Source organism: Carettochelys insculpta, chromosome 2, assembly GCF_033958435.1.
Source record: "Carettochelys insculpta isolate YL-2023 chromosome 2, ASM3395843v1, whole genome shotgun sequence".
NCBI lineage: Eukaryota > Metazoa > Chordata > Testudines > Carettochelyidae > Carettochelys > Carettochelys insculpta.
Window position 1 is genome coordinate 202834838 of NC_134138.1, and position 26789 is coordinate 202861626.

The 26789-nt window shown below is 44.4% G+C and overlaps 1 protein-coding gene across 2 annotated transcripts in view; it reads right to left on the bottom strand.

Moving 5' to 3' along the window:
- The window catches only part of TGFBR2 (transforming growth factor beta receptor 2), an 81669-nt gene extending 55223 nt beyond the window's left edge, over nt 1-26446 (bottom strand). Inside the window, exons 1-2 of one of the 2 annotated variants that reach the window (XM_074984398.1) lie at nt 26133-26445; nt 19862-19981 (exon numbers count right to left, since the gene is read on the bottom strand). In XM_074984398.1, coding sequence (XP_074840499.1) covers nt 19862-19981; nt 26133-26232 — 220 coding nt within the window. In that variant the 5' untranslated portion in view covers nt 26233-26445. Of the gene's footprint in view, nt 1-19861; nt 19982-26132 lie in introns of both variants that reach the window. The other variant, XM_074984400.1, reaches the window with a different exon arrangement.
- Nucleotides 26447-26789: the final 343 nt, after the last annotated feature.

Consider the following 26789-nt stretch of genomic DNA (forward strand, 5'->3'; position numbering starts at 1 on the left):
AGAGGGTCAGAGAAAGGGGTAATTCACTCTCCTCCCCTCGGCCAAGCAGTGCTTCCTTCTTATGCATGCTGTGGATTTCACCCTGTGGTTCTGCTCCTACTGCCATTAAGGCCAAGGGCAAAACTCCCACTGCTTTGCAGGGGAAAGCCCTATGGGCAGGGGAAAGAGAACATAAGTTGTCTGGGAGTTTTCACTCAGGGAAGCTTTCTGGCAATGTGTTAAGAACCGGTGAGCACTTAGGCCATAGGTAAACATTCATCTTATTAATTACCATGACTCAATTGCATTGCAATATCTCCTAAAGCCTGCAATCACAATCAAAGTCCTGTTGAGCTGGCTGCTTTACAAACACAAAGGAATAGTCTTCAAGAGCTCAATCTAATGTACCATAATGCAACTGAATCTATTAAAAACTACTCATTACAAATGTTTTGCTGATCTCTGTGCGTGAAAGTGCCTTTCACTTAAACACAAAAGGTATTTTATTGGCACTATTTATTAGCTGGATTAGAGCAGCTCCTAGAGGTCCCAATCAAGATCAGTGCCTCCATTTACTGGTGTATGTAAACAGCTCCTAGTCCAAAATATAACTAAAAACCTATGACCTAAATAGGCAAGACCAGGGAGCATCCAATCTTTTTTCACTGGGAGCCACACAACAATTTTTTACATATTCGAGGGGGCTGAACACAAAATAGCCCCAAACCATGCCCCCCAGAGCCAAACCACCTGCCAAACTGTCCCCTGCCCATCCCCAGGCCTGCATGTATCCCACAAAGCTATGCACAGTATCTGGCTCCCAGCTCCTCCCTACTAGCAGCAGCTGGGAAACTGACTAGGGCTGCTGTGCTGTCAGTTTCCCAGGTCTCCCAAGATGTGGGGACCAAGAAACTGACAGCGCTGCTGTACCTGGCTCCTGGCTCAGAATGTGGAGCTGAGGGAACTGTGGGATAGATTCCCACAATGCACTGCTGCAAAAGCCAATGTTTTGGGATTTCAGTGTGGAAGCAATATGTCAAATTTGCTGGGAGCCTGTGAGAAATAAAGATACTTAAAATCGAATTTTAAAAAAATGGCATTATAAAATTGATTTTTAATAAATCTGAATTTCTCTCATAGTGTAGATGTAGCCAGTGTCTCTGGACACACCCCAAGCAGCGAATCTGCATTCCAAGGCACATGATTAAAAGGAAAATTTTGTTTGGGAAGTATCCCAAAAGAACACTCCATAGCAAGGGCAGAGAGTCATACATTATGAGTCAATCACTAGTGAGGAGACAACAGAAAAATTCTGGATGATCAAAGTCAGCTTAATTTTAAAGAGCATTCAAATCAGGAGCAAAAATAAAAAGGGCTTTAGGACATACAGTAAGAATTCAATTTGATTTTCCTTGGGAAAGGACAGCCATAGCACAAGCAGACAAGTGTCTTAATCGCTATTCCCCATACCATTCCACTCAGACATCTGCAATAGGAACAAACAGGGCACAGACGTTTCCTCATTCAAGCAGTCTTATCTTGCATTTTTGCCTTAAAGATGGGCTATGTTTTTTCTGATATTGTTATGCTGTTCTAACAGTTGTCTGTGTGTCATTCATTATTTTAGCTTTGGCTAATCTGACAGCTCAGATGACTGTTCCATTTGAAGTTAAAGTGAAGTTTGACTCTTTCCCAATCCAGCTTGACACACTGAAATCAAAATCTGTGGCTTTTAAACTATGCAATGGGCCGTGAACCAAAAAAATCTACATCCAGATGTGAACTTGGCTTCTAGCACTCCTCCCTCAATCCTGTTAACAGGCCATACTAAATCCCTGGATGTGAACATATCCAATACTCCAGAAGATTTCACATCTGCTTCCATGCTATGTAGCTCAGGGCTGGCTCCAACAAGCTGCACACTGGCCATAGAAAGAAATGTTGATAGGGATCTCCTTCAGGAGAATACATTGCTCACTCTCCCCCTGCTGTGTCCAGAGGCAGGGTTCAGTATCAGGAACTTTGCACCTCTTTTGGTAGGAAGTTGAATTATTTTAATGTACACCATTACTCTTACTTGACTGTTCCAGCAACCTTGGAATGATGCAGTAAACACTCAGGCTTTCTTGTATTCAGCTGAGCAAACAATGTCATTCGGTCTTTTTAAAGCAGAAACTGCCTTCCATTTTGCATGAATAAAATGGCCCATAGAATTATAACACTTGCACATGTAAATACATATTTGTACATACACAAACAGAGACTATTTTGAAATCATTCTAAAACTGGCTTTCAAGGCAAGTACAATCCCATATGATCCGGTAGGGTTTGTCTACACTTGCCCCCAACTTCAAAGGGGGTACGTTAATCAGGGCAATAGGAGAATACTAATTAAGTGCTGTGGTGAATATGCAGCCCTTCCTTAGGCTAATTCTCTCTGGCGGCAATTTCAAAGTTTGATGCTTTGAAGTTGCCGCGGGGGAAAAATTAGCCTAATGAAGTGCTGCATATTCACCACAGCACTTCATTAATATTCTCCCATCGCCCTGATTAACACGCTCCTTTTGAAGCTGGGGGCAAGTGTGGAGCCAGCCGTAATGTTTCTCTTGTTTGAACTCAGACCTCCAGATTTGCAAGAATGGATTTCAGCTTTTCTTTGCATGTTTGCCCTCTAATTAGGTCCAAAAACAAGGTTGCTGTATTCTGTTTGTCCATGGGTCTTTCAACAGACCCAGTATAGCACCAATCACTCACACCAGAAGCACAGAGCAATATGTAGAAACGTGAATTCAGATGAAATACTTGGACCATGCTCATCTACCATTAGGTCTGACCTGGAACAATCCCTTCACAGCTCAAGATGCATAAGGTCTTAGGAATATCAGTGCTACGTATTTTGGGGAACAAAGATAATGGAATAAGTTTTACCCCATAATTCATTTCCTACCTGGGTCTTTCCAGACACACATACGCACAGTGCGCCTAGCCTGAAATCTACTGTCTTTACATTGTTTGCTTTGTCTCTCTTGTGGGTGAACATCTAAGTGTCACTGAGACCTCAAAGAGCAGTTTATGTTTGTATTTGCTGAGCACCGTGAGCTAACAGCAGGACTGTGAAAAGCCCACAAAATGTAAACAAAACTAAATCTAACAGCGCTTTCCTCTTCTGGAATATCTACATGGAAACCTTCCTGGGGCCTCAGGGGAGACTTCAAAGGCAAACACATCCCACTCAGAACTTGTAACATGTAATTGCTGCACTTCTCTTCTCTCGTTCTTTATTGCTTAGGATTTCTGCACAAGACAGTAGCTGTGCACTGGACTGCCCTGCTGTAGAAAAGCCCAGGAGATTGAAGGGCAAAGGAGCAAAACTCAGGTTTAATTCTTGTAGGACTGTCCTGTCTGCTGGCAGAAGCATGGATTTAGGGTACCTGTCTCTGCCAGCTTCACAGATGTTGGGAATTTGCAGGAAGTCAGTCGCTTTTAGCAGTGAGACAGGAGATATTAGGTAGAGAGAACTGTACGCCTAGCTCCTTCCTGGAAGCACAGTTGCAGTAGGGTCAATGCTGTCACTGTCTGGGCCCTTTACAGCTGTACACCAGACATTACAGGGCACCTCCAAGCTCTACTGCCTCACGCCTGGATGTGGGCATGGAAATCTTCAGGCTTTGCTGGAGACAATGGCACACAGAGCATCTTCCCTGCTCTGCCCTCTCCTCTCCTTCACCACAGCAGAGTTCCGCTTGGGCTGAGTGCTACAGTGTCTGCATTGTGTGCGTGGAAAAGAGCATGATGCCCTGGGTGTAATACCTTTTACTTTCTAATCAGGACCTCCAAGCCATGAGAATCCCCAGGGTGGGAGAAGGATGATTCCAGCATTTTTGCTATCCAGTGAAAACATCATATGCTATTTCAAAAAAAATTGGGCCCTTATTTGCTGTCTGGTTTTTGAGCCTTTAGGGTGCACTTGAGTCACTTTTTCAAGCTTTTCTCCACAATCCTGAGTAAGAAACTTTGTTTTAATACATGAAAACAGATTCCCATGAAATCACAGTACTCTAGGAGTTGGGGCTTTAAGAAAAACACGAAATACTGCAAGACTTTTGATTAAAAAGTTGAGAGCTGTCAACACTGTGTAATGCTGACAGACCTGGGGTTGCCAGCACTAGGGATAGAGCTGCGAGCACAGGGTCTAAAGCCCTGCACTCTACCACATGAGCTAAAGGCCAGCTGGCTCTCAGCTGAAGCTGTAGAGCAGAGACTTCACTCACTGCAGATGAGGTTTCAGTACCTCTGGGTACTACAACTGTATCAATGCTTAATACAAGAGGTAGCATGGAGTCAAAATGTGAATCACTGTGATCCAGACAGTGGGAGTCCAATGGTCTGTAATTCACCATAAAATAGTTTATAAATAAAAAAAACAAAACGCTATTTAAACATTTGTATTTTAAATAGCAAACATTTAAATTGTGTCCTTGTTGATCAGAAATTTGTTTAAATTCCTCTCTTTTTAGCTCCCACACTGTCTGCGATACTTTTGTGTCACATTTGACACCAGACTTCAAGACGGTTTATTCAGCACTGGCCTCTGAAATGCCGATTGGGATTAAAAAAGCCTTCTGAAGATAATTTGAGAGTTTGTTCACCATGAGAAGTGTTCCTTAGCCTATGAGATTTTAAAATATGGGAGTGAGCAAAATAATGCAGCTATGCTCAGCCTTAGTCCCCTAGATGTGACTTCACAATTGGCTGCTTTTCATGTCATAAAGAGCACATGATGACTTCGGGTGGGAAATAGGCAGCCAGAGCAGATAAGATTCAAAGTTTATCTTTTAGCTATTTCTAGTTGTGCAATAAAAAAGGAAGTAACACCTCCTTCACCTCAGAATTTATGATGCAAGTAGAGCTGTTACAAAACAGTCTTCACCATTTCCCATGAGGTATCACTGGCTTTTTAAAAGTGTTCTGCAGTAATATTTAAATATTTATGCACTCAGGAGTTGTGAATCTGCAGTTTTATGTATGCAAGGAGCTTATTCCAGCAAAGTACAGTTGCCGAGTGTTGTGCATACAGGCACAGGCTGCTTGATTTTGTACCAGTGAAGTTAATGGGACGACTTCTAAGTGATGAGCAGGAGAACCTGCATCAAATTCTGTGTTTAAATGTTCTGCAGTATTTAAATGTTTGGGCTGCCAGAGGCCTCATAAAACCACATACTTTTAGTTTTGCAGGCTCATGGCCAGGAGGCTCAAGACTTTGAGAGCCAGCCCTTAATTAGAGCACCACTGTGCAGCCAAGCTATTCTTGCCAGCAGTGAAAAAAACCTCAAGGGAGGAAGTTGAGTGCTTCACCTCTATCCCGAGCATAGTGCTCAACTCTATGCCTCCTCAGTCACCATAAGGCCTTTTCTCCGGTTGCTTTTGAGAGTGAGGGAGCACAGCACACAATGAACTTCCACTTCATGAGGAAGACTGCACTTTGTGTCCCAGTTACAGGGCTAACAGCACTTCAGAGGCCTGAGTCTCCCCAAGCATGCCGCTGCTAGGTCGAGGCCTCTAGCCCTCTCCAGTCTCTTAAGCTGGAATCAAACAATTCTCCCATCTTCAGAGCAAGCCCTGGGTTGCAGTCATACACATATCAACCTTAATTTACTTCTGCAGGTCTGACCTTGACAGCTGTGCTCCCTCCAGGGGCAGTGAGTGTGGATAATGCAGGGACCAAATAGTCTCATTAAAACAAAGTATCATTTGGTTAGAACGAACATATTTAAGCAAAAACTTCATAAAACTTCCTCCATGTTCCTAGCTTACCAAGGGTTTAACCATCTGCCCAGTGAGCACCCTGGAGTGACCAACTCCTTCTAGAGCTCATCCTCCAAGCTCCTCTCTCGGTCAATTTGTCTCCCTGTCAGAGCTGATAACTCTCTAGTCAGCCCTGGCAACTCCATACCCTTCTTTACTTCAGAAGGCTTTTTTTAAACAGTTCAGCATTCTTTTGATCTCCAGGCTCCCAGCTGTCTCCCTTCTGCCTAAAGCCTAGAATCATGCCTCCATCTTGTAATTGCCATGAGGGTGCATCTATACTTGCATTCCTCTTTCGAAAGAGGTATGCAAATGAGGAAAATCAAGTATGCACCAATAATGGCCATGGAAGAAAAATGAAGCCAATGTGCTTGGGCAGCCTGTCTCTGCTGAGAACAACACAGTGAACACAAGGAACTGTTCATCCTGGAGGGTTGGAATAGCAGCCCGAAGAGAGCTGATGTCCAGGGGAGTTTGCCACCCCACAGTGGGTGCCCTTGTTGTGCCTCTGAGTGAGGAAATAAAGGTACAAGTGCCATGAACGGTGACAAGCATGTTAAACATTTAGCATTGTCACGTGGGGCAAGTTGCTGTTTGCTAAGGAGCACTGATAATATGTGCAGAAGGAAAACAGACAAGAGTGTGGAACTAGGAGTTGGAAATCCCAGTTAACTACTATGCACAATGGAAGAACGTCTCTGTTTTAATTGTATGGAGAAGTGGTGAAACTACTTCGGCGTTACTATAAGCACAGATATTAAGAAGCAGAACCCAGCATGACAGGAATGAGTGGGAGGGGAAGAACCAGACTGTAATGGCTCCCAAAGACAAGTGTGCAAACTAAGGGTACAGCTGTAATGAACCCATATAACCAAGATTCCCAGTCTGGGTCAACTCAATCAGACTCAGTGGGCTCAAGCTGTAGGGGTGCTAAAAGTATCCATGTAGACACGTGGGCTCTGTCTGGAGTCCAGGTTCTGAGACTCACTCCCTTTCAGGGTTTTATCCCAAGCCCAAATATCTACACTACTATTTTTAAGCCTGCAATCCTGAGTCAGCTGACCTGGAACTACTGCTGCTGCCTTGCTGATCTTTCATTGCAGTAAGGACTGCCCTAAGAGGAAATGCCTTTCACAAAAGCTTATAAGACTATTTTACAACTAGCTAAACTAATTGAGGTTCCGTCTACATAGGATTAAATACTGCTTACTTAAGGGATTAAAAGAAACCCTCTCCGTGGTCTCACAAACAATACACATTTTATGACATTTTTAAAAGTTAAACACAGGAAATGAAGCACAAACTTCTATATTCAACGTTAGGGCTGTGACGAAGTAAAATAAAAGGCAGGAAATTCAAAGCAATGGTTGCCGCCCCATCCTCAGTCAGGCTGGTCTGCTTTATGAATGAGAGGAAAAGCAAAGCATCAGTCTTATCTTTGTTTGAGGAACATTATGGGTATATAACTTGGAAAAAAAAACCCAAGAAATTCAAAGTTCTGTGCAGCCTTTGAAAGAAGCATACCCAGGCGCATCTCACTGGTGCGTGTTACAAGTCAAGCCACCTTGACACACAGTGGTTTTAGTCTGATGCTTGTCCTGTAGTTGTGCTCATTCTGCAGGTACAGGACAGCTTTTGAAGATAAGTACTCAGTAGAATTTTCCATGCCCTGTGAGCACTCACACTTTTGTGGCTCCGACTACAGCAACTCTCACATACACTTACAGGTATTTATTGATATCCAATTTAAAATATTCTCTGTCTTGATTGTAGGAAATTGAACATTGTTAGACTAATTAAACATTTCCTCAGGTAGAGGGTAGGTACCCTTGGCCCCTCTTCCTAAGTGCTCATTGACTATTTTCTTAGCTATTCCAAAAGGAGCTCATTTAGAGCAGATGAGAAGAAGGGTGTTTTGTGGGTAAGGTGCAAGACTCAGAGTCTGGAGTCTGTGGTTCTGTTATCTCTATCATGGACTTCCTGTATGACCTGGGACAAATCACCAAAGCCATATTTTTAAGGGACTTCACCACTTGTGGTTGGAACAGTTTTGAGTGCAACAATATTTGCATACTTATTTTGAGAAACCTAGGCAAAGATCCTCAGAACTCCCTAAATGCTTTTGAGGATTGAGGTATTTGGGCTTGACTTTCATAGGTGGTAAAAAAACTGCAGGTCTTATTTATTTCCCTGGCAACTGCAATTACTAAGCACTCGGGGGAAAAAAAAAAAAATCAGGCCCAAGTGTCTCAAGTCAGTCAACCAAAATTACTGGATGCATTTGAAAAGTCTGACTTTAATAACTCTGTGTCACAGTTTCCTTAATTATAAGTGGGAATAATACATGTCCTTACCTCACATGGATTTGGAGAGGGGCAGTGCATTAGTGTTAGTAAAATGTACTGATTTTCTGGATGAGAAGATATAATCCAAGAGAAAATTACTGTGCTATGGCTTTATTTCTCTTCAAGTGTTTGGTTTGGGTGAGATGCACCCCATGAATTTGGAGAGCACGTGATAAAAACACAATGAGAAAAGGGGTGGGCGAGTTACCCCACTAATATCCTGGGATTAACACAGTCACACTAACACTGAAACACAAAGACACAAAGTAATTTTCAATCAAACCACCAGTTGTCTTGCTACAGGGGAAAAACCTTGTGAAACTTGGTGGCTCTGCAGTTTTCACCCAGCATCTGATGATGCTTTACTTGAAAGATGCCTGACCAGTCAGTCAGTGAACTTTGGTAAACCTTGCCCAAGTTTCGGTTTTTGGTATGAATATTTTTCATAGTTCTAGTTCCTGTCTGATGAAATTAAAGGGACTGATTCTGATGTAACTTCCTCCTTACTACATTGGGAGTAAGTTAATTAATTTAAAGGGGAATGTATTTACTAGAGATCAGAATCAGGCCTAAAGACTTGATGTTAGATTTAAAAAAAAAAAATCAAAAGGACTTCTAAAATATAATCCCGAGTGGGCTGCATCTGTATCCATAAAAGTGTCACATTCCTGCACTGGTGATATTTCATAATTTTGAAGCACAAGAGACATAAATGGCATAAGACAGGCCTCAAAATATTTTGGCTCAGTTTATGCAGTTTAGAGTAAGAAAATTATAGAGTTCCTGCTTAACTTATTCTCACCAGATAGAGGACTACATACTAACGTGTCTAAATTTTTGTCAATCATAATTACCCACTGAGCTCCTTCATCAATGCACCCCAGAATCCTCAGTGCCTGTTTCTGCAGCACTTCAGTGAACGTACAGGAGTGAGTGCCCAGGTTTACAGGGTGCTTCATGAATCTGAGGACTAGTTTATTCTTTCAGTCTGACTGATTCAATCTAGCCAGCTATGACTGGAAGTGAGTGAGCAAATGTACTTCAGTAAAAATGCAGCGACAAGGAACAGGGGTGTGTGATTCACATGTTGAAAATCTCCACTATTCCCATGAGACAGATGTATATGCACATACATATTGTTGATTAATCAAGCTGAAACTTCTATAAAACTTTCCATGAATATCAGCACATTCATGAGACTCCTATTTATCAGCTACACAAATCACTCTATTGTAAAGGACCACAGGTGCCTGTGCAAAATTAGTATTTTAATGCATTAACCAGACAATTGTGCTTCAAACCTGGCAGTAGTTATGCACATGTGCAAATACTTAATTTTCCAGACGCAATTAATGCATTTGTACTTTTGTGTGAGCAGTGTTAAAATGCCTGAAAAAAAATCAATGGCTCAATATCTGGATGGTGATCAGTTTCAAGTGGAGTGTCCCAAGACTCGGTTCTGAGGCTGGTGTTGTTCAACATCTTTATCAACGACCTGGTTGAGGGACTGGCTTGCACCCTCATCAAGTTTGCAGGTGACACCAAGCTAGGGAGAGAGCTAGATACACTGGAGGGTAGAGATAGGATCCAGAGTGACCTGGACAAATGGAGGATTGGGCCAAGGGAAATTTGATGCGGTTCAACAAGAAGTGCAGAGTCCTGCACCTGGGACAGAAGAATCCCCAGCATTGTTACAGGCCGGGGACCAACTGGCTAAGCAGCAGTGCAGCGGAAAGGGACCTAAGGATTATAGTGGATGAAAGGCTGGATATGAGTAAACAGTGTGCCCATGTAGACAAGAAGGCCAATGGTATACTGGGGTGCATTAGGGGGAGCATTTTGAGCAGACCTAGAGAGGTTGCTGTTCCCCTCTGTTCGGCACTGGTGAGTCCACATCCAGTATAGAAAGTATGTGGATGTGCTGGAGCAGATTCAGAGGAGGTAAATGAAAATGGTTAGGGGGCTGGAGCACATGACCTATGAGGAGAGGCTGAGGGATTTGGGCTTATTTAGTTTACAGAAGAGAAGACTGAGGGGTAATTTAATAGCAGCCTTCAACTTCCTGGAGGGGTGTTCTAAAAGGGATAGAGAAACTGTTCTCAGTGGTGACAGATAGCAGAACAAGGAGTAATGGTCTGAAGTTACAGAAGGACAGGAGTAGGTTGGATATTAGGAAAAACATACTTCACCAGGAGCGTGGTGAAGCACTGTAATGCATCGCCTAGGGAGGTGATGGAATCTCCATCCCTAGAGGTTTTTAAGTCCTGGCTTGACATAGTCGTGGCTGGCATGACGTAGTTGGGGTTGATCCTGCTTGGGGCAGGGGGCTGGACTCAATGACCTCTTGAGGTCCCTTCCAGCTCTGTGATTCTATGATCTAGAGTGTAAGCACAGTAACACTCAGGAGTGCTTGTTTGAGCTTACTCTTTGCAAAATGTTGTCCTTTGCTTAGATTTTGAACTTGTCCAAATTTCAGTAGTGTGGTAGTGGCATCAAGAATTCTATTTTGGACACATTGCTAATATTTTCTTACAAAGATACCACAGCATTTGTCTAAAATCCAGTTTACAAAAAGTAGAAATAGTACTAATGCCATAGAATTCAACACTGTTTATTTTTCTAAAGGCTGTACGTGCCTCCTTTCCTGGTCCATCCTAGTTAATCTACTTGGAAAATGAATTGTATTGGAATAAAGACTTATTTTTACCAAAAAAGAAAATTCTCTGTCAATCACTGATGGGCCAACAAGCTTTTGTGGCAGTTCTGTTCAGATCTTGTTGACTGAAAAGAGCCATTCCCCTGTGAAAAGACCCTTCTGCAAACAGTTTTGTTGATGCACAGCAATGTTTGAATGACAGATCTGATGGGCAAAGCATGAGAAAGAAATTACTTTCATAATCCATCTGCTCAGTTAAAACAGTAAATCTCCTCAAAATAAAGTCAGAGTGAAATTTAATCTTTTGGGAGCAAAACCACTTTGAATAGATTTGCAAAAAACAGCCTTCTGAAATTCAGCAGTATGGATGGCTATATTTGTCTCTGTCAGGTTAAATGTGAGAAAAAGACTAGCAGTATGCTATACCTTGGGGGCTGGTTCTCTTGACAGATGCATCTAATTCCCCCCAACACTAATGGAAATTACATATAATGCATTGACAGGAGAACATAGCTCAGAAAAACAAATGACTGATAGCCAGACTTCTACTTTGGAGTTCTTTACACGTTATGCCCCCAGTGCCATGTGATGCCAGATTTTGAAACAGGTGTACAAGTACGGCCCTTATCTACGGCTGGTTGTTTGGTTAGAATATCTCACTGATTAGCTATTCCTTTTAATATGTTACAGATTCCTTGAGTAACCTAATTGTTGCTGAATCAGCTTCCTGTAGTCAATTCTGTTTGAGAAACAAAGTGGTGGAATAAAGTAATACTGATCAAATTTATTTTCTCCATGGGGAGTGGTATCATGTTTAAAGTAAAATAAAATTCATGAATGAAATCCAACCCTTATTGAAATAAATGGATATTTCACCATAAGTTCAGTGGGACCTGGATTTCACTCCATAATCAAACCCTTTAAAGGTCTGAATGGACCAAAGGATCCTCTCGCTTCCATCGTTTCTAGAAGTCAAATGCAAGGAAGTCACATTTATGCACTGTTAAACTGCTTTCTTCAAGGGTACATTCTCATTTAGATGCATGTGTTTTTCCAGCATATGACATTCTTGTTCAAAGGTTAGCCTCATTCTGACAATAAGAAACATACACGTGTGCATACAAGAAAAGACATTTCTTACCCCCTGCCAGGGATTCTTTTAGCCACTACACAATGTGCTTCAGTTGTCTGCACCAAAAGGCCTGGTACTAAAGCATGCAGCATATAAGAACATAAGAACGGCCATACTGGGTCAGACCAAAGGTCCATCTAGCCCAGTATCCTGTCTGCCGACAGTAGCCAATGCCTGGTGCCCCAGAGGAGGTGATACGAAGACAATGATCAAGCGATTTGTCTCCTGCCATCTGTCTCCAGCCTTTGACTAAAGGCTAGGGGCACCATATTTTACCCTTGGCTAATAGCCATTTATGGACCTAACCTCCAAAAATTTATCAAGCTCTTTTTTAAACTCTGTTAGAGTGCTGGCCTTCTCAGCCTCCTCTGGCAAGGAGTTCCACAGGTTGACTGTGCGCTGTGTGAAGAAAAACTTTATTAGTTTTGAACCTGCTACCCATTAATTTCATTTGGTGTCCTCTAGTTCTTATATTATGGGAACAAGTAAATAACTCTTCTGTATTCACTTTCTCCACACCATTCATGATTTTATATACCTCAATCATATCGCCCCTCAATCTCCTCTTTTCTGACTGAAACGTCCCAGTCTCTCTAGCCTCTCCTCATATGGGACCCTTTCCAAACCCTTAATCATTTTAGTTGCCCTTTTCTGAACTTCTTCTAATGCCAGTATATTTTTTTGAGGTGAGGAGACCCCATCTGCACGTAGTACTCAAGATGTGGGAGTACCATAGTTTTATATAGGGGAAGTACGATATTCTTCGTCTTATTCTCTATCCCTTTTTTAATAATTCCTAACATCCTATTTGCTTTAGTGACTGCCACTGCACCTGTGTGGATGTTTTCAGAGAACTATCCACTATAATTCCAAGATGGCTTTCCTGATCTGTTGTATCTAAATTTGCCCCCATCACATTGCATGTATAATTGGGGTTATTTTTCCCCAATGTGCATTACCTTACACTTACCCACATTAAATTTCACGGATAGTCTCAAAAAGGAGAGAGCTCAGTATGAAGGAACTTGCCAGGCTAAATGTTTAGTCTACCTGTCTGAAGGTAGGTAAGAGAAAACAGGCTGTTCTAGCTTGGTTATGAAGCACAATATTGGATATTTAGGTGGAACAACATTTTAATTAAGCTCATAATGTGAACTGCATGACAGAGTTGACTTTTTAAAAGCTTATTTACATGCATGGAAATACTGAATGAAACTGAAGTCCTTCATGACGGTCACTGTTTCCATAACCCACTAGCCCCTGCAAGCCCCAATGGTCAGACAAAAGGTTGTCCAAGACTGCCTACCAATTCTTTTTCAATAGTTCTTAAAGTCAGCATGTGATTCTTCAGATCTCTTTTTTTAAGAAAAGTTCCAATTAGAAGTCCAAGGGAAAACTAAGCTAAATTCTTAAATAATGAAGGTGGGTGCAAAATGATTGCTTCTGTAAAAGAAGGTCTTGGGGAAAGAGAAGAGTATGGGTGTGTGACTCAGAAATGCACACCAGTTGCTCAGGCATATTAAGAAAAACTTGCTTGGAAGAAATCAAACCCACCCTCTCCCTCCGATTCATAATTTTTGTTCAAACCTCTTTTCCTTGGAAAAATTGAGACTTTTGAAAAGCAGAACATGGCTACATTTCATGAGGTTTTTATAAGGTTTTTACAGCTAGACAGGTCTGCTGATACAGAAGCAAAAACCTGGCCCTGTGTTGGTTGATAACCAACTGCATTGACCCACTTTCACCTCTGGTAGAGGCACATTAGAGTTAGTACCATTATACAAGGAACTAGTGAGATCTCATCTGGCATACTGTGTAATTCCAGCCTCTCATATTTAAGAAAGATTAATTCAAAGTGGAAAAGTGCAGACAATGGCAACTAGGATGATCCCAGGAATAGAAAACCTTATGAGAGAGACTCACAGAGCTTAGCTTGTTTAGCCTAAGCAAAGAAAGAAGGCTCATGGAAGATGTGATTGCTCTATAAATACATAAGAGGGATAAATAACTCTTCTCTCTCCCTGATACTTAAGTCAACTGCCAGCATGGACACAAGAACAAATGGATAGAATCTGACCATTACTAAGATTAGGCCCAAAAGTACATGAAGATTTCTATCCACTGGAGGAGTGAAGTTCTCAAACAAACAGCTTTCCAAGGGGCATAGCGAGAGCCAAAATATCTAACTGGCCTCAAAACCAAGCTTGGTGAGTTTATGAGGGGATGGTATCAGTGGCTGCAGGCCATTGTAAGCAGTCTACCTGCAACTGTTAGCAGTAAATACCTTCAATGGACAGACGGGACAATAGGTGGGAATGCTGACAGTTACTAGAGAAAGTTTGGGAGTCTGGGTTGTGGGTCTTGCCAACATGATCTGGGTTTGACTGACAGGTGTCTGCGGAGTGAGGAAGAAATTTTCCCCTAGATTGGCAGAGATCCTACGGTGATTTCACCTTCCTCTGAAACATAGGCCATGTGCCACTTGCTAGTTTAAACTAATGTAAATGGTGGATTCTCCGAAACAGGAAATCTTCAAATTATGATCTGAAAAATTCAGTAACTCAGCCAGAGCTTATAGTTCTATTACCAAGAGAGGGTGAGTGAGTTTCTATGGCCGGCAACGTGCAGAAAGTTAGACCACATGATCATGATGATCCTTTCTGACCTTAAAGTTTATCAGTCTATGAGAAACTTGTAACTCTTTCTAAGCTGATTGGTCGCTCATGTGACCCGACGGTCTCCATAAAGTTCAGAGTGGACTAATGAGCCAATCACAGAAACACCATCTCAGCTTATACCCACAGGGGAGGGATGCAAAGCATTGAATTGACATGGAAGCAGAGAAACCTGTGCAGTGTCAAAGCAAATCACTGTGGGGGTTGGGAGGAACATATTTTGCTGCTTCTGCCTATACTGTATGGCTTGAGTGACAAGAGGCACTGACTCTCTGGTGCTCACAAACTGATACTTTTCACAAAGACTACATTCACTTTGAACATCCTTTTAATAGAATGCGCCTTTAAAAAAAATTCTAAGCTTTCCAAATTCAACATAGCAGTCAAAACAAGACTCTCCACAGGACATGATAAATATCAACATTCTGTAGATGCAAAATTTTATAGTCCATACATATTTGAAATGCTCTTTCAAGGGGCTAGTCTGTAGAGTGACTTAACACTTTGTTGCTTCTGGCAACAGCAATCCAAATTCTGATTTAGGACACAAGTGAAGACAGTTTGCGGTGCTAAACAAATACTTGATGATTCACAAGATTTAAGGCCAGAAAGGAATCATCTAGTCTAACCTCCATAACACAGGATAGGAAACCACCCAGCAGTTTCTGCATCAAGCCTATAATTTTTGCTTGAGCCACTGTTTATCTTTTAAATAGGCAACCAGTCCTGATTTACGGACTTCCATTGATGGATAAGCTATCTTATCTCTAGATAGGTTGTTCTAATAGTTAATTACCTTCATTGTTAAAATGTATTTCTAGCTTGAATTTGTCTAGCTGCAGCTTCTAATCATGGGAACAAATGCTTGTTCACTTCAGTGACTCTCTATACAATCCATATTGAGCTTCAGTCTCTATTCAAGGATGGAATAGGAGAGAAGTATGCACTAGTCCAAATTATTTTTTCCTCCATTTAACAAGTACAAAAATGCACATTTTTAAAAAAAATAAAAGTTAATATCTTGGGGGAATGAAGATGGTTACCGTGGTGAGTGCAGACCAGGCAAGAGCTTGGGGAGAGAGAAAGGTAGAGGCTAGTTTCTTCTACTTTGATGAATGTGGTAACCGACAGTAGTAGAGGAGCATTAACAATAACCTTGAAGGCTAATATACTTTATAATGATTACAAAATAACAACGGTCTTCTTATAATATTCACCCCAACCTTCACTAACCAGGACACTGATCAGTGTGTTTCCACTTTGGCATCATTGTTAAGCGCGCACACACACTTTAGAGGAAGTACATCTCTACTGCACAATGAAACACTACCCATCAAAACAGCCATGACAAAAAAAAACAGCTTGGTCACAAAATGATCAGGAAACACAGGATGGGACCACCTGGTACCATCGGTGCTCCCTGATTGCTTTTAAACACATGCAAATTCTTGACTCCCGAAAAATGGGGGGAAAAAACAGATTAGTCTTGTGTCTTATTTAACTTGGCCTGGCATAGAAGAAATGGTGGCCTTGAGGCTCCCATTGAAATTCTATTGAGGAATTACTGTATTCATGATTGTCTTTGAAGAAACTGACATTCTTGGAGGGACCGTCTGTGTCTATATATCACGCCACCTCCCTTAGCCAATATAGATGCCTCCTATCAGAGATCCTCACTGACTGAACTCCAAAGAGCTGAAGGGGTTTCTGCTTCGCTGGTGCTGCATGTACTGTAGCACAGACCCCAGCAGAACTTGGGAACCACTTATGGAAATATGAAGAGAAGGGAAATGGTGTTAGGCTGGGCTGCAAACCAATCAATGGGAGGTAGATCAGATAGTGGAGCACCAGTCAAAGGCATGATCGCTCTTCTCTGTCTTCATGTACTCCTCACCATGATCAGCAGTTCTGATGAAGCTGTGGCATCCAAAACCCACAGCCCACCATATCCCTCCTTTAGAGGGAGTCGTTCAAGAAAAACCCACAAGGTAACACCCAAATATTTCCATCTCTGATCAGAGATCCATCCAATGAGGTTTTCACCTGGGGCAATGGGATAGGAGAGGGGGGTTCTGGCATAAAGATACCAACAGCCCTGCTGCAAGACAGATTTCAGACTGACTGTTTTTGGACATGATGTTTTATTGTCATTTGATCCTATAATCACTGAAAACATAAATAGGAAGAAACATCAGAGAAGTAACTGAGTTAGTCTGTATCTTCAAAAAACAAGTCCTGTGGCACCTTATAAATGAACAGATATTTTGGAGCATAAGCTTTTGTGGTCAAAGACCCACTTCAGCAGATGAATGAGTGGGAAGGGGCAGAGTTGATAAGGTCTTTTCAGTCACAGAGGATGTGGCCCATTATCAGCAGTTCATGTGGAGTTGTGAACATCAAGAGAGGAGAAATCAAGTCAGTTCAGTCAGGGAGGATGTAGCTCATTAGCAGTAGTTGCTATGGAGGTGTGAACATCAAGAGCGGAAAAACTGCTTTTGTAATGGACCAACCACTCCCAGTCTCTGTTCAATCCTTGGTTGATGGAGACAAATTTGCAAATGAACTGCAGCTTTGAAGTCTCTCTTTGGAGTCCATTTCTGAAGTTTTTTTTGTCATAAGACTGCTATTTATAAATCTGTTCTTGAGCATCCAGGGAGACTGAAGTGCTCTCCTACAGGTTTTTGTATGTTACCGTTCCTCATGTCAGATTTACAGCCACTTACTCTTTTACGTAGAGACTGTCCAGTTTAGCCAATGTAAATTGCAGTGGGGCATTGCTGGCACATGATGCCATATATTATATTGGTAGACGTGCAGGTGAAAGAGCCCCTGATGGTGGGGTTGATGTGGTTAGGTCCTGTGATATCGCTGGTGTAGATATGTGAGCAGAATTGGCCCCGAAGTTTGTTGCAGGGATTGGTTCCAGGTTTAGAGTTACTGTGGTGTGGTCCATAGTTGCTGGTGAGAATTTGTTTAAGGTTGGCAGGCTGCCTGTAGGCGAGGACAGGCCTGCCTCCCAAGATCTGAGAGAGTGAAGGATCATTGTCCAGGAAGAAACATGTTCTTCATTTTGTATATTTTTACAATGCTGTACATTTTCAGATACAGCGGCAAAAGGGCAGCCCTCTAGTCATAGAACGCCTTACTAAAAATAACAGAGAAGTGCTACTTTAGACTAATTACTAGCTCCAGAATGAATGGAAGCAAAGTTACTGGACTTTGCAGCCACACCTGTCAACAGCAGCCTTAAAATTGCACACTTAGAGCAATTTCTGTCCAACCAAGGAATATTTTAAGACACTAAGCAATTGGAGAGAAAACACAAAGTGAAAACAAGCTAATTACACCGTATCATATTTCCTCCTCCATATGTCTACTTTTTTTAAAGCAAAAACCAAATACCTAGACATACCAACAACCATTTTAAGATCTGAGATATAAAGTGCTAAATATTATGATGGCTTCAGATTTATAGTAGACTCCCACCTTATACAGGGGTTGCGTTCCTGTGCAACCCTGCCCAAGTTAAAATTCGCACAACTTGGGGGAGCCAGGAAACTGACCAGCACAGTAACGCTGGTCAGCTTCCTGTCTCCCTTGAGTGGCAGGCAGCCTAGAGACTGGTTCTGGGCAGCCTGCTGCTCACAGGACAGGGGAAACCACCCAGCGCTCATGCACTGGTCAGTTTCCCCAGTCCTCTCAGGGGTGGCAGTCTGATTCTTGGCAGCCTCCCCTCTCCTGTTGGGGGTGGCAGTGGCTCCTGTTGACGGGGGGGCAGGCAGCCAAGAGTCAGCCTCTCAGGTACCTCTGCTGACAGGACTGGAGAAACTGACCCTACCCTGGTCAGTTTCCTGGCTCCAGGGAGTGGAGGGGAGCCAGGAACCAGGTGGCAGATCCTGTTTCCCAGATCCTGTCAGGGGCAGCAGCCTGACTCTTGGCTGCCACCACTGGTAGGAGAGGGGAAACTGACCAGGGCTGCTGCCCTGGTCAGCTACCCAGCTGTGCAAGCAGAGGGGAGCCAGCACAATAATGCTGGTCAGTTTCCCTGCTTCCATCAGTGGCAGCAGTCAAGAGTCAGGCTGCCACCCCGACAGGAGCTGGGAAACTGCTCCTGTCAGGGAGGCAGTCTGACTCTAACCACCCCTGACAGGAGCAGAGAAACCGCTTATCAGGGCAACAGCCTGACTTTCGCTGCTCTTGTCGGGGCGGCAGCTGCTCCTGTCAGTGGTGGCCACTCAGCTGGTCAGGTTCCCTGCTCCTCTGGCTAGAGGCCAGCTCCTCACCACTCAGAGTTGTGTTAACCCCAGATACTCACAAGTGCACATATCTCAGGGATCTACTGCACTCCAAACCCCAAACTTGCAAATTCTGTAGAAGTTGATGGATACAGATTTTTCTTTCTGCATGGCATTGAGTAATTTCCATTCCCACTGAAGTCTATGAGCATGACCACATTTGGGAGGAAGCCTCCCAGCCCTGGCAGACATATTTGCAGTAGGGAATGCAGCAGTGCACTAAAACTAAAAACTGGACATTGCTGCATCAGCTGAGGCTCAAGTTCACCAGTCAGTAAAGCTCAAGTCCAAACTACCCTGGGGTTCTGAGAACAGGTATGCAGTCTCATACACTATTAGTACTGGGATACTGACAGCAGGAAAATTAACAGTGGCTTATCTATACTTCAGGCCCGAAATACCTAGATCGACTGGAATCACACGTTAACTCCTGGCAGAGCTGACTCACTCCTTCTTTCTTCCCAAATGAACAAAATAAGCATCATGCTTTTTGTGATATTTGGCTCTTTTGGATGAGACTTATAAAAATAAAATCCCATGGCACAGACTAGGCAAACATTTACTTTTTTGTCTTTCACCCCCTTGCTAAAACCTGCCCCACAGTGAGGTGCTCCCTGTGCCTATACAGTGTGTGAAATGCTAGTGTAAGGCTGACAGATGCAGGTTGCAGACAGAAGGAATTGAACCTGTGACCATAGAGGCTACAACCCTGCACTCTACCACATGAGCTGAAGACCAGCTGGCTCTCAGCCTAAGCTGTAGAGCAGAGACTTCACTCTCTTAGTATGTGGTCTCAATGCCTCTGGGGTTACACTAGCTTGGGAATGAAAGACAATATATTAACATAACATAGGATTCAAGTGTTTTGCTTCTCACATCTCCCTTTTCTGGGAGCCTGCCTCCTCCCCTATCTGCTACATTGCCAGAATTCATTCTCCCATTGGTTCTACCCAAGTTAAAAGCCTTAATCATACCTTTGATCCTGTCCAAGCATTCTGGATTTTTGTCAAGTCCCTCTTCATGTGGCCTCTTGAAACCTCTACTCTCTAGACTCCTGGGAGTCCCAAAGGGGGCAGCCAAATTACTTTCTTGCTCTGGAAAAAAGAACCATATCATTTTGTCTCTTGTAAGATATGAGAGCACAAAGAATTGCTCGAGGGAATTAGAGCTTCATAACTCTCAGATACCAGTTATTAATTCTGTGGCACAGATCCTCAATTGATATAAATCAGTCTAGCTTCATTGCCTTCCACAGTCATGCTGATTTATGCCTGATGAGGACCTAGCCCTTGAATGAAGGCAGTTTTCCAAGGTAACTGTTAATGTGTCCTGTGCATATAAGAGCCATACTGTATCTTTACTTGGCCAGTTCCTCTGAAAAATGATACTGTGGGACCCTGCTACTTAAACTGACCGGCTCTCTGTGTGTATTCTCTCAAATTCACATGCTTTTCCAATAAAAATAACTTTATCTTCCTTTTTAATCCTTGGAAGAGGCAATACAGTCATGGGAGAGTGAGGTGGGTTTCATTTTGGCACCTGCAACAAAACGATTTTTAGTTCAGTTCAATTCCAGAACCAAATTATGCCCTGAGATATAACAGCACAATTCCTCACTGCCATTGTATAGGTGTCATAGGGAAGAAGTTATTTTTCAGAATCTCTATCGCTGGTGATAATACATCAGCCAGAAAAAGCACAGAAGCTGCTCATATAGATGCGGTCAACTCGTCTATTCATCCCAGCAATTCACAGCTACCAGAATGGCGCCAAAGATACGGATAATGTAGAAGTAGCCTCAAAAATACCCTTAATCGTGTTAGATGCCATGCCAAGAACAAATCCACATGGGTCCAAGGTTGGTAAAGTACACTTACCAGGGCTCCCTTTTGAAATAGCAGGGGCAGGAAGCGCCACAGGCAGGGTTGCATGGCAGACGAGCTCTTCCAGGGCCGCTGCCCGCAGTCCCTTTAAAGGGCTCCCCACCACATGCCTCAGCCTGCACGTGCCGAGGGCCAGCAACCCTGTCCCCACGCATCAGCAGAGCCAGACAGAGGAGGAGGCATCCTTGGCCCCCATGGACCCTGAGCAACACCCTCCCCCCTTCATCGGAGCCATGGCCAGTGCACTGGCCACAGTCCCGGCTGCTGTGCTGCAGCGGCTCCGGGTGGTCACCCCAACAGCCACACTCCTGGATGCGTCCTTAGGACAGATCATCCCCAGCTGGTCCCCCAGGTCATCCACCGCCTGTGGAGCTTCCCCACAAGCAGCAACTTGTGGGACCAGCTGGTGCTGGAGGACTGGGGCGACGACTGGTGGCTCCAGAACTTCAGGACGACCAAGGGGACATTCCTGGAGCTGTGCCACTGGCTCGCCCCAGTCCTCCAGCACTTGGGCATGCACCTGAAGCCGGTGCGCCCCCTGCAGAAAAGGGTGGCCATTTCCCTGTGGAAGCTGGTCACCCCAGACAGTTACCAATTTGTCGGCCACCAGTTCAGGATGGGCAAGGCCACCGTTGGGGCCATCCTCATCGAGGTAAGCCATGCCCAGCTCACACCTAGACCGCATGCAGGGGGCACCCTGGCAAGGGGCACCATTGGGATATGGTGAGACAGACTGCACTAGGGAGAAGGGTGGGGATGGGGACGGGAGGGCAAGCTGCACCCCACCCCAAGCTCACGGGCATGCCCCCCTATGTCCTGTAGGTTGTTCAGGCGATCAAAAAGGTGCTCCTGAGGAAGCTGGTTTGTGTCGGAGACCTGGATGACACCATCTGGGGATTCCAGGAGCTGGGCTTCCCCAACTGCTTCAGGGCCCTGGATGGCGCCCACATGGCCATCCGGGCCCCAGAGCACAGCCAGGCTGGATGATCACTGCTGGCTGGGATCCGGGGAGGCGGCGGGGGTGCCGGTGGGTGGCTGGTGGTCTGCCCCGACCATCTGGCTGTGTCCCGAGCCTGGCAGTAGCCCTGCCGGAGCTCCTTGACCTTCGACCTCACCTGGTCTGGGGTCCGGGGGGGGGGGTGTGACCCCAGCCGGTGAGGCTCTTGGCCAGGAGCTCGAATGCTGTGGCATTCTGGTGCTGGACCTCCTCACCTTCCCACAGGGCAAGGAGGTCCTGCAGCTTGGCGTCAGTCAGGAGGGGGGCTCACTCCCCTCCTGGGAGGACTCCCCACAGTCCCTGGATGGCCCCTGGGGTGGGCGGGAGTCCCATCTGTTGGGCCTGGTGCTGGTGGAGCTGAGGCTTTGCCTGGGGTGTCGCAGCTGGCAGCGGGCTGAGCAGCAGTGTGGGCTGCCTGCCGCCTGCCCGCTCTCAGCTTCCTGCCTGAGGGCTTCTGGGTCCCTGCGTCCTTACGCGTGGCTGGACGCTGGAGCCATCTGTGCTGCGAGCGGCACTGCCGCCTGCCAGCTGATCACTGCCATGGAGGACTCACTCTTTTGAAAGAGCGGGCTACGGAGCATATACCACTTGCTCTCCTTTGAAATAATCTTTCAAAAGAGGGCGCTCTCCCCATCCCGGAAACGGAGGACTGACTTCGAAAGAACACGAGAGTTCTTTTGAAGCTAATTTCGAAAGAGCATCATGCAAGTGTAGACACTCTGCGGATTCTTTCGAAAGGACTCAGTCTTCCGATCTGGATTTCGAACGTACTTGCTAGTGTACACACAGCCTTGGTGAAAAGGTGAAAAAGAATCGGATATTAGGGTTAGTTCTGCTCATTTACACCAGCATCAGTTAATCATAGCTTTCACAGCAGTCAACGGAATCACAGTGGTGTGAAACAGGTATAAATACAAAGAGAATAAAGCACATATTACATCTGTGATGCAGCACTTCTAGGAAAAAATCCCTACATTATGAATGCAAAAATAGCCACAGAGGAAATCAAGCCATGGGAAATGTCACCAAGGATGCTGAGTTCTCGCTCTTTGGCTACGTCGACATGGCCGAGCTATTTTGGGATATCGGCAGTATCCCAAAAGAGCAATTCCATGTCTTTGACATGCACCCATCATTTCAAAATAGTATTTGAAATAATGGGTGTGCTATTTCGGCATCCCTTTACTCCTCGTTGCAGGAGAACTAAGGGATGTGCCGAAATAGCCTATTTTGACTTACTCTTGAAATAAGCTAAACAATTTGTGTAGTGCAAATTGCATAGCTTATTTCAAGTTTAGGCTGCTGCATAGACATTTCCAGTTTCTGGCCAAAAAGGTTTGGCTATATAAGAAAATGTTTACAAATACATAGGTGGAAATCCTCCCTAAAGAATCAATCTTGCAAATAAGCATTAATAACTTTCTTCACACCAAAAAGAGAGATCCTCAGTTGTTTTAAAGGGCCATGGTCAAATTTAATTTAAATGTATATTTAGAAGGTTTTAGAAAATGTCAGTGTAAAACTAAACCTAAAATCAACAGATATTTTCACCGACCTTTTAAAACTTCCATTTATAACTGTATTGGCCAGATCTATTTCTTCATTACTAACCTAATGCTTCTAAACAGTGTTTTGCAACCAAAGATTACAGAACTGCAATACTGCCAGAGAACCTGAAATAGAATCTGACTAGAGGGTCAAGTGAAATTTGCTAGCCTAGTCTCATTGCCCAGGGGGAAAAAACCCAACAACAACAACAAAACAATTAAAAATATCTGGACTCATACTATGTTCTTGCTCCTAATCCTTTTGCCATTAGCATTAATAGGAGCAGAATTGTTTTTCTAATACTGAATGTACCATACACAGGTTCCCCACACAATACAAAAACTGTACTGAGGGATGTATCATATGGAATATTCTAATATCAGACTGCAAGATGGTGTTATAATAATGACATAAAATGACTGGAAACATGGATAATGTTTTTTAAAAAGAATTAAGGCAATAATAGAGAGTTTAGCTGGACTGTGGGGTGAACCCTTCAGTCTACAGGCAAAACGTCAAACTGTATATTCTGGTGCTTCAGTCAGAACCGAAAATGTAAAAGTCACATGTTACTCTTGTACATAGGTGCACATTTAGTACACTTACCTGCCCCTCATCAGTTAAACTTGTACTGTGGCATTCATAAAAATATTTCTTTATTCCTCCATTTGGTAAAAATATTACAACAAATTTTGCTGAGCCAAGGTATTTTAAGTCAACTGATCATTCAGATACTAGAGAATCTTTTTTAAAGAAGATACAACATGAGAATGGCAGTACACCTGCTACACATATTAAAATTTTTATGAAATCCCAAGATCATTATTAAAAAGGGTTATTTTCAACAAGACCTGTGATGCCAATGAGTAACTGAACATGAAATAATATTTCAAATAGCATACTAGTCTAAATTTTAAAAAGTATATTGACGGTGTTCTGAACTTTCAGTAAAAATTTCTTTTGAAGGAGCAAAGAAGTACAGAAAAATGTTCTTAAACTATCCCCCATTTTTAAATTGGCTTTCCAAACTAACGCTATCTAAATTGGTTTTTATAAAAGCAAGTAAAAAAAAAAAATCAAAAAAGCAGAAGATGGGGAAAAAAGACTGCTTTTTCACTAATGTTTTGCATGACAAGAACCAATCTAGAGCTACTTTCATTCCCATTATTGAACTAAAGTTACCACACCCATCACTTACTGCATTTTGCCACTTACTGGTCAAAAATGATATAACTGTAAATAAAATTCAAACACAGCTAAACACATTACATATAAAATTCTTAAATTACCATCAGCCCTAAGACAATATACTATCTTTGGGACAAACTTTTACGCCATTTTTATATATTTAGGCCTTAACCCAACAAACTGTTAAACACATACAAATAATTTTGCACGTATGTGGAACTTTGACAGAATTACTTATATGCCCAAAGTCACTCAAGTGCAAAGATTCGTGTGGGATTGAGACTTCATGTGATACTTCTCTGTAGAGAACTGTTCCACACTGGTAAAGTACACAAGTCTTTGCTTGTGTCATATATGCCAAATGAATGAAACTGAAGACTCAGAGCAAAACTTCCAGAAGAATATCAACAGTCTGTGCCACGATTACATATTAAAGACCTAAGAACAAATGTTTAGTGCTAATATCCATCTTAGAAGTGAAAATTCTAGAGGTTTAGCTTCTAACTTGATTTAGTTAGCAGCCATCTGAAGTCTTTTATCCTTTTATTAATGGACTCTACATAATACTCTATACACTTGCAGATGTATCTTTACAGATGTGAGTAGTCCTGCTGAAGTATTGCTGGGATAAGATCCCCAACTTGCAAGTTTTTCAGGCCAGCGAAACTTGTTTTCACTCAAGTCTGCAAGGGACTTTGCACAACATAAATAAATATATTAATGACAGTAATATGAGCATTAAAAATATCCAGGGATGTACAGTGCAATTAAAAACTCCCAACAGAAGTATGTGAAACGTAAGGAAAACAAACAAGGTGTTAACTTTCAGGAATGCTTTGAATACTGAAGGAATACCTGACGTTTCATAGATTTTAAGGCCCAAAAGATCTATCAGTTCATCTGGTGTTACCTCTGGTATATCACAGGCCATTAAATTTCAGCTAGATACCCCTACAGCAAGCCCAAAGTCCAAAGCACTTCAGCCCTCAGGAGATTAAACCTGAAGTGGCACATGCTGAGTACAAGAGAGCAGCCCAAGGTGCCACTAATGCCCAAGACCTTGCAATGGCAGGAAGTTCACTAAATGGGAATCCTCACAACTGCTTCTGACCAACACTTCATTCTCAGTTACAGTCAGTGGAGGGACAACCAAATTAAATCACGTGTAGTCACCGCCGCCCGGGCTCGGAGATCAACCTGCCCCGGCAAGGCCCACAGACAACACACCCACCCACCCTCTGGGGCCTCGGAAGGACCCGGGATGCACTGCTGGAGCGCCGCTGCCTGCACCGCCCGCACGCCAGGTGTCAGGGTTACGCTTTCAGCGCCGCCCGACGCCCAGCGCAGCGCTCCAGCCGCTGAGGGCAGCGTCCAGGTGCCCGGGTCGCTCCCCACGGGCAGAGCCCGCGGGTGCAGCCCCCAGCCTGGCGAGGCCAGGTGTGGCGGCTGCTGCAGCCGCTGCGCCCCGCCCGAGGCGGCCCCTCTCCCGTGCACAGGCCCCGGCCAGGCTCGCGCCGGAGCTACCCCTCTCCCGCCTCCCCTGGGCTCCCGAGCGAGCCCCGACCCGCCCGGGCTCGCCTCCGGCCTCGCACAAAGAGGGGCCCGGCCGGGGCCGGGGCCGCGACCTACCTGAGCCCCGCGGCAGACTGGGGTCGGCGCTGCCGGCGAGCGTCCAGCACCAACACGCCAGCAGCAGCCGCCCCATGCTCCACAGGCGATCCCGGCTCATGGTCCCGCCCGCTCCGCATAGGCAGCCGCGGCGAGAAGTCAGGCTCCGTGCGGGGCGAGGGCTGCGAGGCCGAAGCAGCTGCGGCTGGGTTGCCCGCTCCGGGACCCCGCGCGGCGGGGCGGACTCACTCCGCTGCGCTTCTGCGCCGCGGGCGAAACAGGAAATATTTAACTTCGCAAACAGCTGGGCAGGACTTGCTCGCTCCGGCACAGGCTCCCCGCCCTGCCTCGCCGCTGTCACTCAGCTGCCCGAGGCCAGCCCCTCGCAGGGCTCGCAGCCACGGCTCCCCCCCGCCCAGCCACCGCCTCGTCGGCGGCCGGGCTGCTGGCGGAGGAGTAGCTGTCCTGCCTAGGACGCAGAGCGGGACTTTCCCTGAGCCACATGCCCGAGGCTTGCGATAGGAATCTGCGCTGGTATGAGTCTTTCGGGAGCGAAGAGTGGGGGTCCCCGGTGTTCGGCGCTGTACAAACAGCGCATGGGCCGGAGCCCAAGAGTTTAAAAGTAGAGGCCAGCTCCACGTGTTCCAGGTGGGCAGGCTGCGGCCCTGCAAGCAGGCC